Source organism: Bufo bufo, chromosome 3 (genome assembly GCF_905171765.1).
Source record: "Bufo bufo chromosome 3, aBufBuf1.1, whole genome shotgun sequence".
NCBI classification, from domain to species: Eukaryota; Metazoa; Chordata; class Amphibia; order Anura; family Bufonidae; genus Bufo; species Bufo bufo.
Window position 1 is genome coordinate 96,081,735 of NC_053391.1, and position 17,034 is coordinate 96,098,768.

Here is a 17,034-nt window from a genome sequence, read left to right on the forward strand (position 1 = left end):
GCTGCAATGGCAGGCCCGAGACTTGTCGTGGCACATTCCCAAGACCGTCTAAGGTAAACGTCCGCCTTTTTGTCTAAAGGATCTGCTAAACAGCCTAAGTTATCGAAGGGAAGATCTGCTCTTTTGGCAATCTTGGCTACTGGAGCGTCTACGGAAGGATCTCTGTCCCATACGCTAGATACTGATTCCTCAAACGGGTATTTTCTCTTGACAGAATTTGGAATAAAAAAAATTCTGTCCAGATTTTTCCATTCTTTCTTAATTAATGCTTCAATGTTCTTATAAATAGAAAAAAAACTCTGACGTTTTGGGCCCAGACCCTCAAAGGCCTGGTCAGCGATAGTTTTGGGCTCTTTAACGTCTTCCAATTGCATAGTAGTGTTTACGGCTTTTAGCAAGGGTTCAACATCCTCAGGTGGAAATAGAGACTTCCCTGCTGTATCCTCATCAGAAGACATATAATCAGAGGACAAATCCTGGCCTGATTCTAGATCTTCCTCTACTCCAGAAGGCTCAGCATCAGAGTCCTAGTAATAGGCCTGTCTCTCTGGCGATTTTGTCCTGCCCCACCGGAAGGATTTTATGGAAGACTTGACTTCCGAACGTACTATGGCAGGGATGGCCAACCAGTGGCTCTCCAGCTGTTGCAAAACTACAACTCCCAGCATGCCCAGTCTGCCTACAGCATAGCATGGTGGGAGTTGTAGTTTTACAACAGCTGGAGAGCCGCAGGTTGGCCAGCCCTGTACTATGGCCTTAATGGATTTAGATAAGCTATGGGATTCCTCTATAACTAACTTATCAATAAACGCTTGACATAGCGATTTAACATATGTAGAAGACAGAGACACTCTACATCCTCCACATTCTTTATGTTTGGTTTTGCCAGAAGCTTTTTTAGGTACTTTAGCAACCTACAAAAAAGCAAAAAAAAACACCCCAAAACAATAAAAAGGATTAGTAGAGGATCAATCTCACCAAAGTGTAGCGTCAAGATTTCCCACTCCTCAGGTCCAATACCAGGCTTGTGGGCCTCGAGGGTTCCACGGGATCGGCGCGTCCGGTGTCACCTGGCTCCGACATGATACGCGGCGGCTCCAGCTCCTGCACAGCAGTGTGTGAGTCCATGGCTGGCTGCCTTCTCCTGCTGCCGAATTTATAACGTGCCTCGGCTCCTTTTAACACAGGGCCCAAAAGAGTGGCTAATCCACGGCAGATGAAACCCAGGCCTCAGGTCCAAGCCACCGGAAATGACATCTGTGCACCGGATGAAGCCGCCCCGAGTTCGCGCATGCGCCGAGCGTCCTGAAGCCCGATCCGCCATCTTGGAAATGGGACGCTGGCGCAGCAACTATCGTGGACGGGATCTGCCTGAACACGGCCACAGCGGCTCCCCGGAGAGGATTGGGAGGATGCAGGATGAAGGACAGACTTGGGCAACCGCTCCAATGGAAGACTTATGCCGCCAGGGATGGGTCCTGTTACGGTATAGTAGACCCGGCCCTTCCCCAGCCATCGAGGTGAGAACCATAATCAGGTACTCCTGAGGTATCTCCTATCCGGAGGACAGGAAACCTGAACTGAGGTGTGGTCAGGGTGTGAACCTTTTTATCTCGTCAGGTTTCCTGTCCTGGATGGGAGGTCCTGGTCGCATGGGTGAGGGGAAAATTAATAAAGCCAGCAAAGAAGGCAACATGGACAATCACAATACATTAGTAAGTGCCTTGTATTAACTTTCTCTACATGATAAATGCTATTTTCTGAAGTGAGACAACCTCTTTAAGGGAACGGGTAGACTGCAATACCAAGACAGGTTACTAAATGTCTTCTGGTATTCAGTTTGAAAAAAAGACAGCTTAGGAGATCTGATTACAATATATGAATGGGCAGTACAGATGTCTTTCTAATGAAAGTTTCACCATCAGCAAAGACAGGATTCTTTACGGCACGAGCAGTGAGACAATGGACCTCTCTGCCACAAGATATTATGATGGATGACACATAGCACAAGTTCAAGGGGAGCCTGGATGCCTTTCTTGAATGTAAAAAAATAGTACAGGTTGTTGGTACTACATTTCTGGGGAAAGGTAGTGGATCCAGGGAATTATTTGGAGTCGGGAAGGAGTTTTTCCTCTTATAGGGTGTAATTGACATCCGCCTCACAGCGGTTTTTCCCTTCCTTTGGATGAACACAGTAGGATTACAGGTTGGGCTAGATGGACCTGTGTCTTTTCTTCAACCTTATTGACTATGTAACTATGTAAAGGTGTTTTCCCACTATAGGAAGTGATGGTATTAGAGAGGAGCCTCTGTTCACTACTCAGATCATCAGGGCTGGGTGACATGTTCAGCCATGTTGATCAAGCGGCAGGGGCAGCCTCTTGAGCAGCAGGGGCAGCTGCTTTTTGATGAACTAATCGATTCGCGCATTTCTAGATGACATATCACTAGAAATCAGTGGATATCATATTAAAGTGGCAAATTCTTCCATTTGTATTGCAAATAATAAAATCATGAAGCGACAATAAATTAAAGAGCATTTACCTGTTTCGCTCCTCCATCCATCATGTAAACCAAGGTGGTCTTAAATAACTTTTCTGCCTGTTTTTAAAAAAAAATATGTTACTCAGTAGCTTTAAAGTGGATTTGTCTCAAGACTATAGCGTCCTCTCTAAGAGCAGCATATTATAATGAGATATTGTGCAGATTGGTTAAAGAGCTTATTCCCTACCCCCGCCAATCACAAGAATTTAGGCCCTGTCCCCTCTTATCCAGTATGAATGGAGCAGTGGGCTGAGACTGCTGGACATACCTGAGGGCAGCCTCTTTAGTTGCATTTAAGCAAGAAAATAGCAGATGCTTAGTTATGATTCTAACACCGGAGCTAAAATCTGTCATTTTAGCCTAAACCAACACTCCTACACCAACACTATTTTTCTTACTTTTTTAAAATTAATCAGTATGTGAGCTGTTAAAGGGCCTGTTAAGGCCATACATATTGATAACCTATCGTCAGGATAGGTAATCAATAACTGATCCACGGGGGTCTGACACCCTGCACCCCCGCCGATCAGCTGTTTGAAGAGGCGGCGGCCCTCCATGCGAGCACTGCATGTTATCTCCCTTGTAGCGGTGGCGCTGTGTAATGGAGCGAGTACTTGTATTACACTGCACTTCAGAGACACTGTAGTATAATGAACAGGAAGCAGAGCTCGCATGGAGCGCCTCCGCCTCTTCAAACAGCTGATCGGCAGGGGTGCTGGGAATCAGACCCCCGTGGGTCAGATATTGATTACCTATCCTGGCGATATGTATGACCTGCGCAACCCCTTTAACATAATGTCAACTAACAAGCCACAGTGACTATTGTTAGTCATACAGAAATAAAAGTAATGTAAAGTATGTATATGTCAAAAAAGGATGATGGAGGTTATACTCACATTGTCATACTGTCCTCTCAGGAACGCCAGGTTTGCCATCTAAAAAGAAAGGCAAAACAAGTCATTGATTCATACAGCAGGGCTGGCAAATCCCAATAGCAATTTTATGTTTCTCCTATTGATGCGTATAGGAGTTCTTACTGTCAAACTGGTTCATAAATCTACATCCATTTGCTCATCCTTGTACTATAGATATGACCATCTTTAACGAGTTGTCCACTCCATTTATTCTGATGGTCTATCCTCAGGGTAGGTCATCAATATTGCCTATCAGTTCTTCCTCAGCGCTGGAATTCCACATTGAAGTGAATGGGAGCAGTGCCACAGTAACCAGCTCTGTCCACTACGCAAAGTCTCAATGCCTTATCCATTCCTGAACAGCTGATCAGCCGGTGTGCAGGGCACTTGACCCCCGTTGAACAGATATCGATGGCCTATCCTGAGAAAGAAAGTCAATATAAAAGAACTTGACAGCCCCTTCAACGGTTTTTGCACAATTTATAATGAAGCCATATCACTAGGATATTCTATCATTGTCTTATCAGTGAACGTCTGACTGCTAGGACCCTCACTAATCCCAAGGAAGTAAGGAGCTGGACACATCCAGGTTCTGGGTCTTCAGTCTAAGTATCATACGGGTTCCAGCAGTCAGACACCCTGCTCATCAGACAATGATGGAAGATCTTTGTAATCGTCTAAGACTGGAAAGCCTTTGTAAGGCAACTTAACCTCTCAATACCTGGAGATGTAATAGCCAGAAAACAAGAACATTTTAGTGAGCGAGACGTATATTAGGGAACTGCTGAAAGGGGTTTTCTGGGTTGCATCAACATCCTTTAAAATAATGATTTATGAAGGTAGATGTAATTTTGCAATGTATTTCTTGTACTTGTATTGCTCCTATCTCCCTCCCGTTCTGGGTTGTGGTCACATGACCATGTCCATGCAGCTCTCTCTTACTTCCTGTGATGTAATGTCCATACAGGACAGTGATAGGGGAGTGTCTATGTAACTAGCTGGGTGGGAGGAGCTATAAACTAGCTGGGCGGTGTTAGGGGCAGGGTTGGAGGTGTGGTAGAGAAAGGAGAAGTGCATCATGGGTTTGGTTGGATACAACAACAGGAAGTGGCACATACAGGATCAGAAGAGTCCAAATTGTAAAGAAAAAAAAGGAATGGGGAATATGTATATGAGGTAAGCAACTACATGAACATATCTGTTAAAAAAAAAAAAAAACAGTAATCCCAGAAAGCTCTTTTAACAGAAATGCTTAAAGCGTGTATTCCCATCATGTCAAGTGGCTTTCAAGTTGTTCTGCTCTGCATAATATTTAACTTCCCCTATAGCTTCCTTCTCTCAATATGGCGGATTCCTCCTTTTTATTGTTTAGGGCTTGTTGTCAGGGGTTATAGCCACCACTGTAGCGGTAGCCGTGCTTTCGCAGTCTTTTCTCTTCCAGGGGTCTGGTGGCCAGGGATCCTGGAAGCGTGCATACATGAACATGCGCAGTAGCCCAGGTGCTGTTAAGTACAGTGACGCTGAGATTGAGCAGGGCTTTGGCAGTGCTCCTGCACAGACACGCTTGTCTATACCCGTAAATGTAGAGAGAACAGTTTTGAGATCCTGCTTTGCCGATGCAGTTAATGGAAAGATCTACTGGCTACATCGGGAGCACACAAGTGGCGCGATGATGTCGCCAGAGCTCCGCCTGCACCCCTGGCAGATACAGGAAATGGGGACCTGCAACGGTGGAAGGTTAGTGAAGGGTAGTGTCTAAACTCCATGCGCCGTATGGACCTTCCGACATCACAGAGTCATGTGGCATCGGAAGCCTCAATCCCAAAGGGACCACAAGCCTCACGGTTAACACCATTGTTAGGGTTAGTTATTATTTTATATTACTAATCTTTATTACCAGCACACGGGATGTAGATATTTCCCTGCTGACGCATCCCACGGGACTTTAGTATGTCATGTGGCCCTGTGACACGTATGGAGTTTAGACACAATCATTAAGAGCGCAGATGGGATAAACCCTTTAATGTCATTGTAAGAATGCATTTTTTTTAGCAACAGAAGAATTCTGATAATGACACAATATCGGAAAATTGCTATAAATGCAAACGACAAACCTCTATTAAAAACCTCCATTCATCCGCGAAGACAGCAGGATGTTAATCTACAAGACCAGAATGTGCTTTCTGCAAACAGAAGTAGAAACAAAGAGGTCACCTACCAGATCATAAGTGTAAATTATGGCCCGTTTGCTTTTACATTCATGTGCCAGACGAAGAGTCTTGTGTAAAATCTCCTCCGCTTCTTCCATTTCACCTTTCATAATATTAAGCTAAGGTAGAAGCAGTAATAACAACCATGTTAAAGTGAGGCCAAAAACCAATGATCTCTCTCTGGATGTAAAGAAACTGCAAACAATAAAGTGCATCATTTTTTTTTTTTTATGTTTAAAAAAAATGCAGTAAAATAAATTTTTAAAAAAATCAACGAGACCATATGATTCTGAATTATGAGATTTCTGGAAACAGGTGTTTAAAATGTTGACAATTATTGAACCTAATATGTTATCCTTCATTAAAGGGGTGTTCACAATGTAAAATGTTATGGGGTAATACTAGGGTAAGCCATAACATAATGACTGGTGGGGGTTCAACCAATGGAGCCCTTGCTAATCTCAAAACCCAAGGGACAGAGGTGCATTCTGCATTTACCCTGCACCCCTCTGGCACCTGCTGTGCAGAGGACTCCAAAACAGCCCCATTCAAGAGGTTCTCTGTGTGGAGAAAAACTTCATGTAGGTATGTTTGCGTTCCTCCTAAGGGCTCATGCACACGACCGTATGTATTTTGCAGTCCGCAAAATGCAGATCCCCGAAAATGACGGTGTCGCATCCATCTTTTTTGTGGACCCATTGTAACAATGCATATTCGTGTCCGCAAAACGGATCTTCTTTGCAGGACTGTGGAACGGACATACATCTTGTCCGCATTATTTGCAGCCCCATTGAAATGAATGGGTCCCCATCCAATGTGCAAAGAAATGCTTGTCGGATGCAGACCAAAAATACGGCTGTGTGAATGGGGTCTTAGTAGCACATAATACTTTGCTAGTAATGTCAGAGAGATAATGGTGAACACGGTGTCCTCGCATGTAACTAAAAAACTTGAATCATCCATACAATTTAGTGGGGCAGCCCTGGAGCCAAGAAAATATTGAGGATCTGTTTCTAAAACAGAAAGCGCTGGGGAATGGTTTTCCCTTTGGTGGTCCCCCCCCAGTGGTGGGGTGGAGGGCAACACATGAGAATCTGATTGCTTCTAATGTCATTTTTTAATATAATCTTTAAGGCTTCTCCTAGGATAAAGCTTTATTTATGGCGCTGCACGAAGAAATCCATAAGTATCGATAGAAAACATAACCACTTCAGTACCGGAGGGTTCATCCCTGCTTTATTTGCGAGCCTATTTGGGTAGAATCTTTCCGTTTTTTACCTTGCTGCATTCAGAGAGCCATACATTTTTCCATCGAAGTAGCTATATTGGGGTTGTTTCTTGCATAGCTAGTAATATATTTTAAAATAAAAACTATTTGGGGTGCATATAAGTAATTTATTGACTTAACATTTTTTTTTTTTAATAAACAAGGAGAAGTCGTATCCGCTCTTTATACTTTCTCTCCTTTTATGATCCACTCCTGATTTGGGCTTTCAAAACTGTATCAGGAAACCTGACCGCGTGTCCGTACCCTTACAGCCCCACTGATCAGCTGTTTCGGGCAGCCACCGGTGCCAGAAACTATACAGTGAATGGAACAGAAGCACAAGGCTGTGCCGGGTACTACAGCTCTGCTCCCATTATAGTGCACGGTGGACAAAGACTCTCATCCCCTGTATAGTTTCTGGCGCCGGCGGTTCTCCGAAATAGCTGATCCCCAGAAAATAAATCATTAAGATAAATAAATAAGACAATGTGAAAGGCATTTTGCTTACATCTCACCTTGGCTTTCTTCAAATGATAAATGATATTTTCCTCTGCTGGTGTCAGTCCTTCATCATTGTCCTCCACGAGTTTAGAGAAGAGAGAAAATGCTGAAAAGCAATGCAAATGGTAAAGCTGCTGCAATGCTAAAAGTACACAACAACTTGGTCATAGAAACTGGAACTTGGAAACACCAGATCGGCCTGATATAGACTGGACATGCTCTGTCAGAGGCAGTAGCAGATGTTCATTTAGGTGTAATTCTAAATGCGAGGGAAATTATTTTTGTCCTTTTTTATTTTATTTATTTTTTTACTTTTCCTAGGGAAATAGGCATCTGAAGTTCAGGTGTTTATCGCACTTTTTAATCCATGCTACAGCGCTGTGTACTGGAGTATGGATTGCCCTGTTGCCGCACTGAGCGCTGTACAGACCAGAGCATCGCCGCCCCTGCCTGTACCAGCACTGCCTCTACTCAAGACTGGCATAGATGTGTCTGGCATCTGAACCCATCTGTGCCTCCGCCAGAAAAAAAACAAGGCAGAGACTGGGAGCTCATGGAACAGAGCCAGTGAGCATGGCCAGAGTGGTGGAAAACAAAGCCAGGGTGCAAGGCCAAAGTGGAGGAGAACAGAGCAAGGGTGCAGGACCAAAGCGGCAGAGAACAGAGCAAGGGTGCAGGACCAAAGCGGCAGAGAACAGAGCAAGGGTGCAGGACCAAAGCGGCAGAGAACAGAGCAAGGGTGCAGGACCAAAGCGGCAGAGAACAGAGCAAGGGTGCAGGACCAAAGTGGCAGAGAACAAAGCCAGGGTGCAGGACCACAGTGGCATAGAACAAAGCCAGGGTGCAGGACCACAGTGGCATAGAACAGAGTCAAAGTGCAGAACCAGAGTGACAGTACAGAGCCAGGGTGCAGAACCAGAGTGGTGGAGAACAGAGCCAGGGTGCAGGACCAGAGTGGAGGAGAACAGAGCCATGGTGCAGGACCAGAGTGGAGGAGAACAGAGCCAGGGTGCAGGAGAACAGAGGCTGGGTGCAGGACCAGAGTGGAGGAGAACAGAGGCTGGGTGCAGGACCAGAGTGGAGGAGAACAGAGGCTGGGTGCAGGACCAGAGTGGAGGAGAACAGAGCCAGGGTGCAGGACCAGAGTGGAGGAGAACAGAGCCAGGGTGCAGGACCAGAGTGGAGGAGAACAGAGCCAGGGTGCAGGACCAGAGTGGAGGAGAACAGAGCCAGGGTGCAGGACCAGAGTGGAGGAGAACAGAGCCAGGGTGCAGGACCAGAGTGGAGGAGAACAGAGCCAGGGTGCAGGACCAGAGTGGAGGAGAACAGAGCCAGGGTGCAGGACCAGAGTGGAGGAGAACAGAGCCAGGGTGCAGGACCAGAGTGGAGGAGAACAGAGCCAGGGTGCAGGACCAGAGTGGAGGAGAACAGAGCCAGGGTGCAGGACCAGAGTGGAGGAGAACAGAGCCAGGGTGCAGGACCAGAGTGGAGGAGAACAGAGCCAGGGTGCAGGATCAGAGTGGAGGAGAACAGAGCCAGGGTGCAGGACCAGAGTGGAGGAGAACAGAGCCAGGGTGCAGGATCAGAGTGGAGGAGAACAGAGCCAGGGTGCAGGACCAGAGTGGAGGAGAACAGAGCCAGGGTGCAGGACCAGAGTGGAGGAGAACAGAGCCAGGGTGCAGGACCAGAGTGGAGGAGAACAGAGCCAGGGTGCAGGACCAGAGTGGAGGAGAACAGAGGCAGGGTGCAGGACCAGAGTGGAGGAGAACAGAGCCAGGGTGCAGTACCAGAGTGGAGGAGAACAGAGCCAGGGTGCAGGACCAGAGTGGAGGAGAACAGAGCCAGGGTGCAGGACCAGAGTGGAGGAGAACAGAGCCAGGGTGCAGGACCAGAGTGGAGGAGAACAAAGCCAGGGTGCAGGACCAGAGTGGAGGAGAACAGAGCCAGAGTGGAGGAGAACAGAGGCAGGACCAGAGTGGAGGAGAACAGAGCCAGGGTGCAGGACCAGAGTGGAGAACAGAGCCAGGGTGCAGGACCAGAGTGGAGGAGAACAAAGCCAGGGTGCAGGACCAGAGTGGAGGAGAACAAAGCCAGGGTGCAGGACCAGAGTGGAGGAGAAGAGAGGCAGGGTGCAGGACCAGAGTGGAGGAGAACAGAGCCAGGGTGCAGGACCAGAGTGGAGGAGAACAGAGCCAGGGTGCAGGACCAGAGTGGAGGAGAACAGAGCCAGGGTGCAGGACCAAAGCAGCGGAGAACAGAGCAAGGGTGCAGGACCAGAGTGGCGGAGAACAGAGCAAGGGTGCAGGACCAAAGTGGCAGAGAACAGAGCAAGGGTGCAGGACCAGAGTGGAGAAGAACAGAGGCAGGGTGCAGGACCAGAATGAAGAACATAGGCAGGGTGCAGGACCAGAGTCCCAGAGATCAGAGTCAGTGTACAGAACCAGAGTGGAGAAGAACAGAGCAGCTGAGGACAGAGGCAGGGTGCAGGACCAGAGTGGAGAAGAAGAGAGCCTGGGTGCAGGACCAGAGTGGCCTAGAACAGAGCCAGGGTGTAGGATCAAAGCAGCAGAGAACAGAGACAGGGTGCAGGACCAGAGTGGAGAAGAACAGAGGCAGGGTGCAGGACCAGAGTGGAGAAGAACAGAGGCAGGGTGCAGGACCAGAGTGGAGAAGAACAGAGGCAGGGTGCAGGACCAAAGTGGAGAAGAAGAGAGCCAGGGTGCAGGACCTGGGAGGTGGAGAGCAGGAGAGTATGAATTTTTACCTTGCTATGGGAGCCTAAGTTTATTTCAAAAAAAAAAAAAAAGGCAAATCCTGAAAAACTCTTTTAAAGGTTTTTCATGAATGTTTACCGCCCCCCTTTCTCCACCAGTGATGTCATGTACATTATTCACGTGACCCCACAGCCAATCACTAACCTCACTGCTCCCGTGCCACTGCTGAGGCCAATGTGAACACGTACATAATATCAGGGCTGGGGCGAGGACGATCCATGTTATACTGTGTCCTCCTCTTAGGCAGCCTTCTGAAAGCCGCGGACAACCCCTGTACCTGTGTCCTATGTCAGAGGTAGGTACTGCTGGGGGTCACCCTCTAAAGCTGCTGGACAGTGAGAGGACTTGGAGCAGCCATGTATAACATGCACATGAAGTGGCCCTCAGCTCGGGGCCCCGTCACCTACATGCACATATTAGGGTGGGCTCACCTGCTGCGCTCAGGACCAGGAAGGGAGGACGTGCGCTGCTCTTATAGGACCCATCCCTCCACCCTGAGGTCAGCACACATACATGGCACATACCAGGGGGGCCCAGCCTTCGATGAGCAGGGACCCCCCTGTCGGCAGCCTGATATGCCGCCCCTCGGGCGCCCAGCCGGTACACACCACCCGCACATGCCCGCTGCACGGCCCTCAGAAACATCGTCCTGTGTGTCATGTGACCGCCACTATCAGTCATGTGATCGGCAGTCGCCACTACCAGTCATGTGACAACACACAGCCAATGAAAGATTCATGACGGGATTCCAGAGCGCCCATGTACAATGAGGGAAGTACTGGAAGAACCAGGGTACGTCTCTTCCTTTGAATGGACTCTAATGCCCCCTGCAGGTGAGATCACGAAGTGGGTTAGTCACCTTGTTTTTGCCTGGTTCTTGACATGGTGAGTCTGTGCTACCACCCTACATGGGTTATATTGTAGCATTTAGGCTTGAACCATCGATCTGTGCCTCACATGACAACCTGTGCCCTCCATGCAGGGGTAGACTGACCATGATTTGGGAATGACGGAACTAGTGGGCTCCTGACTGAGGGCGCTCACGGCCCAAGAAATAAACGCAGCTCGGCTACCCCTTGCACAGTTTCTGCCCTACATGTTACCCCCGTCCTCTCCATGTCTGTACTGCCCCCATGCCTCTGTACCCCGCTCTCCATACAGATGCCAGCCTGCTATTCCATCTCCTGGTATCTGCTGCCACCTAGTGGAGACATATGAGAATACACACCACTTCTTTCTCCACGTAGTACAGTAGCAAGATGCGTGTATAATACAGTATAACCCGGCGGTCACGTCACATATTACATATGTATTTGTTGCGATCATTACTACACATCATAAACTTCTTCTAGCACATTCCATAGCGATGATTCGGCCGTTCTGCAGCCACCTAGCTTGTCCTTGCAGTCAGCATGCTGGGATTTGTAGTCACACAACAGTATACTGGGAGATAATGGTCCTCCGGACTACAAATAACAAGATTCCTTGCGGTGCAACAGGTCACAGGACACAGCTGTCTATAGAGTCAAGGATGCATGTGAGTGCCCTGAGCTCAGTCACTGCGGGCCAGTGAACTACAACTCCCAGAGGTCACTGCGCAGGCTGATTAGTGGGAAAGGAAGTACCTACCTGATGTGTATGTAAGATCTGCTCATCAGAGGGGGAGGCGGCTCCCAATATGTAGGACCCTGCCCTGCAACCTGTTGTGGGACTAAAACTCCCAGCATTTCTTGGTAGGCAAAGAATGTTGGGAGCTGTAGCTTCAGGATTCTTGAAGTGGGTGTATGGAGTCACAGCTAGTTACAAGGGGCATTCAGAAACTGTAAAATGGCCTTGTGAGGATGGGCCCAAGGGGAATATCCTGTATTTGGTGATCCACAGGAGTTTTATTTCAGGCTGTGACGGTAGTTGACGGCTTTTGCAGCAGAGCCATACTGAACCGGTGCATAACCGTCCCCTACAAAATCAATCTCAGGACTGCAGGACAGACACCACTACTCCAACCAGGGATTGAGGGTGGTGATTGATATGTTCAGGAAAAAAATTGATATTATAACGGTTCCTGCCCGTCTGTGTGCAACCAACAAGTTTTGTGCCTTTACATGAGTGTAACCAACAAGAGTGTGCCTCCTAAGAGAAAATAAAGACTGGTGTTAAAGGCTATGTACACCTATGGGGGGGATTTTTATTATTATTATTATTATTGCATTATTCCTTTTTTGAGCTAAAAACAATTTTTTTAATTGGTCTTTATTAACAACATGGAGTCCTTTTTTGTGTACAGAGCTGAGATGCTCTACTAGCTGCCTGTGGATTTTCTGTCTTTTCCATCATCTGGGGAGCAGACAGACTCCATATCTCTGCTCTCTCACATTATAAACACTCATTATAGCTGAGTAATTATCTTACTGATAAGAATGTGGCTTAAATAAGTGTTTATGACCTCTCAGTAGTTTAGAGGCACAAAGTGAAAGTACCAGTCACACGGCAAAAAAAACAACAGAAGTAGTAAGAGGGTATATGTTTCGTCAAACTAAAAGTAACAGGTACCACGCCCCCTTTTATACAGATAACCCCGCCCCTTTTATATTGATTGATATTGTTTGATATAAAATTTATAGTGTTTGATATAAAGTTCATATCGCTTGATATTAATTTTATATCGCTTGATATTGCTTGATATAAAGTTTATATCGCTTGATATTAATTTTATATCGCTTGATATTGCTTGATATTAAGTTTTTATCGTTTGATATTGTTTGATATATAGAGTATTCGTCCATTAAGGTCTTACCACTTCTGACAGCTTCTTACTACAGAGGGCAACATCCTCCAAGACATTCTTCTCAGATTACTGTTAGTGATAAAACAGGATGTTGAGCTTTTTGAGAGATGCATGACAGCTTACTACAGATGGTGAAAGCTAATGTCCTGCAGTTACAAATTAAAAAATAAATTTGATGTTAAATTTATATTGATTCTTATCTATCTATCTATCTATCTATCTGTCTAACAATGTAACCATTTATATGTCTTTCTATCTATAGTCTATCTTTCTATCAATTTTTCTATCTATCCAGCTATCTAACAATTTATCCATTTATCTATCTATGATCAATTTATCCATATATCTGTAGCTTTCCAGCTATCTATATTTATAGTGTTTGATATTAAATGTTATATTGCTTGATATTAAATTTATATTGCTTGATATAAAATGTATATACTGTTGTGCACTGTCACAGATGTCCTAAGACATATCCTACACAACCAACCCCCCCAACACTCTGTGTCAATACACACCTTAGCAGGGCTTTTTTTCTGGCGGAACGCACCGGAACGGCGTTCCGCCACCTTTTGACATCGCAGCCTGCCATGCTCCAGCATCGCAGGCTGCAATGTATCAGCGGGGAGGGACTGGGAGGAGGAGCTGGGCGGTGCGTTCACTGTGCTCCGGCCCCCAGCTCCAGTACAGTTATAGAATGTGTAAAATTAATAATGATTCTATTCATGAGGCCCCCTCTGTAGTAGAACATTCAATATATCCATCCTACTCACAGGGCTGTTATCGTAATCCAGGCCGGCCGGGCAGACGAGCGGCAGCGTCACTGACTGACGTCACGTGCCTGCCCGGCCTACTTTATGAATGAAGCAGGCGGCGCAGGCACGTGACATCAGTCAGTGACGCTGCCACTCGTCTGCCCGGCCGGCCTGGATTACGATAACGGCCCTGTGAGTAGGATGGATATATTGAATGTTCTACTACAGAGGGGGCCTCATGAATAGAATCATTATTAATTTTACACATTTTATAACTGTACTGGAGCGGCAATGGGGGGGTCTGTGGATGGCAGTGTTATGGGGGGGTCTGTGGATGGCACTGTTATGGGGTGGGGGGGCTGTGGATGGCACTGTTAAGGGGGGGTCTGTGGATGGCACTGTTATGGGGTAGAAGGGTGTCTGTGGATGGCACTGTTATGGGGTGGGGGGGTGTCTGTGGATGGCACTGTTATGGGGTGGGGGGGTGTCTGTGGATGGCACTGTTAAGGGGTGGGGGGGGTCTGTGGATGGCACTGTTATGGGGTGGGGGGTCTGTGAATGGCACTGTTGTGGGGGGGGGGTCTGTGGATAGCACTGTTAAGGGGGGGTCTGTGAATGGCACTGTTAAGCGGGGGTCTGTGGATGGCACTGTTATGGGGTGGGGGGGTCTGTGGATGGCACTGTTATGGGGTGGGGGGGTCTGTGGATGGCACTGTTATGGAGTGGGGGGGGTCTGTGGATGGCACTGTTATGGGGTGGGGGGGTCTGTGGATAGCACTGTTAAGGGGGGGTCTGTGGATGGCACTGTTAAGGGGGGGTCTGTGGATGGCACTGTTATGGGGTGGGGGGGTCTGTGGATGGCACTGTTATGGGGTGGGGGGGCTGTGGATGGCACTGTTAAGGGGGGGGTCTGTGGATGGCACTGTTATGGGGTGGGGGGGTCTGTGGAGGGCACTGTTAAGCGGGGGTCTGTGGATGGCACTGTTATGGGGTGGGGGGTCTGTGGATGGCACTGTTATGGGGTGGGGGGGTGTATGTGGATGGCACTGTTATGGGGTGGGGGGGGTCTGTGGATGGCACTGTTATGGTGTGGGGGGGGTCTGTGGATAGCACTGTTAAGGGGGGGGTCTGTGGATGGCACTGTTAAGGGGGGGGTCTGTGGATGGCACTGTTATGGGGTGGGGGGGTCTGTGGATGGCACTGTTATGGGGTGGGGGGTCTGTGGATTGCACTGTTATATGATGGGGGGGTCTGTGGATGGCACTGTTATGGGGTGGGGGGGGTCTGTGGATTGCACTGTTATAGGATGGGGGGGTCTGTGGATGGCACTGTTATAGGATGGGGGATCTGCGGATGCCATCCCCAGATCCCCCATTAACAGTGCCATCCCCAGATCCCCCATTAACAGGGCCATCCCCAGATCCCCCATTAACAGTGCCATCCCCATCTGGGGGGTTTCTTTGCTGGGCTGGACTTTTATAGCCCCCCCAAATTTTACTTGCATCCCTGTTCTCTATAGGGGCGGTTTTAGGGGGTGGGTAGGGGCGTGGCCAGGGGAGGGGGGCTGAGTTCCACCACCTTTTCTCTGAGAAAAAAAGCCCTGCACCTTAGTATTTCTCTGTGCCAACCATCCCCAACACTCTGGTGCAATACACAACGCAATGTTGCAAAGTTGTATTCATTTCATCTATCCTTCTAGCTATCTATGAACTATCTCTATCTCTATCTATCTATCTACCTATCTATAGTCTATCTATCCTTCTATCTGTTATCTATCTATCTTTCCATTTATCTAGCTATCTATGTATCTATACAGACATATACCCCATCTATCTAAATTCTATCTAACCTTCTATCTATCTATCTATCTATCAACTACCTATCTATCTATCTATCTTTCTATCTACCTATCTTTCTATCTACCTATCTATAGTCTATCTATCCATCTACCTGTTTTCTAGCTATCAATTATCTATCTATCTACTTATCTGTAGTCTAGCTTTCCAGCTATCTATATTTATAGTGCTTGATATTAAATGTTATATTGCTTGATATTAAATTTATATTGCTTGATATTAAATTGATATACTGTTGTGCACTGTCGCAGATGTCCTAAGACATATCCTACACAACCAACCCCCAACACTCTGTGTCAATACAAACCTTAGTATTTCTCTGGGCCAACCATCACCACCACTCTGTGGCAATACACACCACAATGTTGCAAAGTTGTATTCATTTAAAATGTTTACACAATACAAAATTTCAAAAATGTTGTACAATATGCTGTAAAATGATCAATTTATCCGTATATCTATCTATCACAATCTAACGTTTCAATAGATAAATATTTTATCTATTTATCTATCAATCTATCTAACAATTTTATCCATTTATCTATCTATCTTTCTATCTATTTCTAACCATCTAGCTACTATAACATGGCTATCTATCAAACATCTATTTACCTTTCTATCAAACATCTATTTATATTAAATTCTATCTATCCTTCTATCCAGGGCTTTTTTTCTCAGAGAAAAGGTGGTGGAACTCAGCCCCCCGCCCCTTAAAACCGCCCCTTTAGAGAACAGGGATGCAAGTAAAATTTGGGGGGGGGCTATAAAAGTCCAGCCCGGCAAAGAAACCCCCCAGATGGGGATGGCACTGTTAATGGGGGATCTGGGGATGACACTGTTAATGGGGGATCTGGGGATGGCATCCGCAGATCCCCCATCCTATAACAGTGCCATCCACAGACCCCGCCATCCTATAACAGTGCAATCCACAGACCCCCCCACCCCATAACAGTGCCATCCACAGACCCCCCCCCATCCTATAACAGTGCAATCCACAGACCCCCCACCCCATAACAGTGCCATCCACAGACCCCCCCACCCCATAACAGTGCCATCCACAGACCCCCCCTTAACAGTGCCATCCACAGACCCCCCCTTAACAGTGCCATCCACAGACCCCCCCTTAACAGTGCTATCCACAGACCCCCCCACCCCATAACAGTGCCATCCACAGACCCCCCCACCCCATAACAGTGCCATCCACAGACACCCCCCACCCCATAACAGTGCCATCCACAGACCCCCCACCCAATAACAGTGCCATCCACAGACCCCCCCACCCCATAACAGTGCCATCCACAGACCCCCCCACCCCATAACAGTGCCATCCACAGACTCCCCCCACCCCTTAACAGTGCCATCCACAGACCCCCCTTAACAGTGCCATCCACAGACCCCCCCACCCCATAACAGTGCCATCCACAGTCC

At 47.4% G+C, this 17,034-nt stretch overlaps 2 protein-coding genes across 3 annotated transcripts in view; one reads left to right on the forward strand and one right to left on the reverse strand.

Moving 5' to 3' along the window:
• Nucleotides 1–10,875, reverse strand: part of TTC19 (tetratricopeptide repeat domain 19) — a 32,607-nt gene extending 21,732 nt beyond the window's left edge. Inside the window, exons 1-5 of the mRNA XM_040423373.1 lie at nt 10,642–10,875; nt 7,451–7,542; nt 5,677–5,787; nt 3,441–3,479; nt 2,545–2,601 (exon numbers count right to left, since the gene is read on the reverse strand). Coding sequence (XP_040279307.1) covers nt 2,545–2,601; nt 3,441–3,479; nt 5,677–5,787; nt 7,451–7,542; nt 10,642–10,870 — 528 coding nt within the window. The 5' untranslated portion in view covers nt 10,871–10,875. The remainder of the gene's footprint in view (nt 1–2,544; nt 2,602–3,440; nt 3,480–5,676; nt 5,788–7,450; nt 7,543–10,641) is intronic.
• A 64-nt stretch (nt 10,876–10,939) lies between these two features.
• ZSWIM7 (zinc finger SWIM-type containing 7) overlaps nt 10,940–17,034 on the forward strand; it is a 181,320-nt gene continuing 175,225 nt past the window's right edge. Inside the window, exon 1 of one of the 2 annotated variants that reach the window (XM_040423374.1) lies at nt 10,940–11,043. The gene's annotated coding sequence lies outside the window, so the exon portion shown is untranslated. Of the gene's footprint in view, nt 11,096–17,034 lie in introns of both variants that reach the window. The other variant, XM_040423375.1, reaches the window with a different exon arrangement.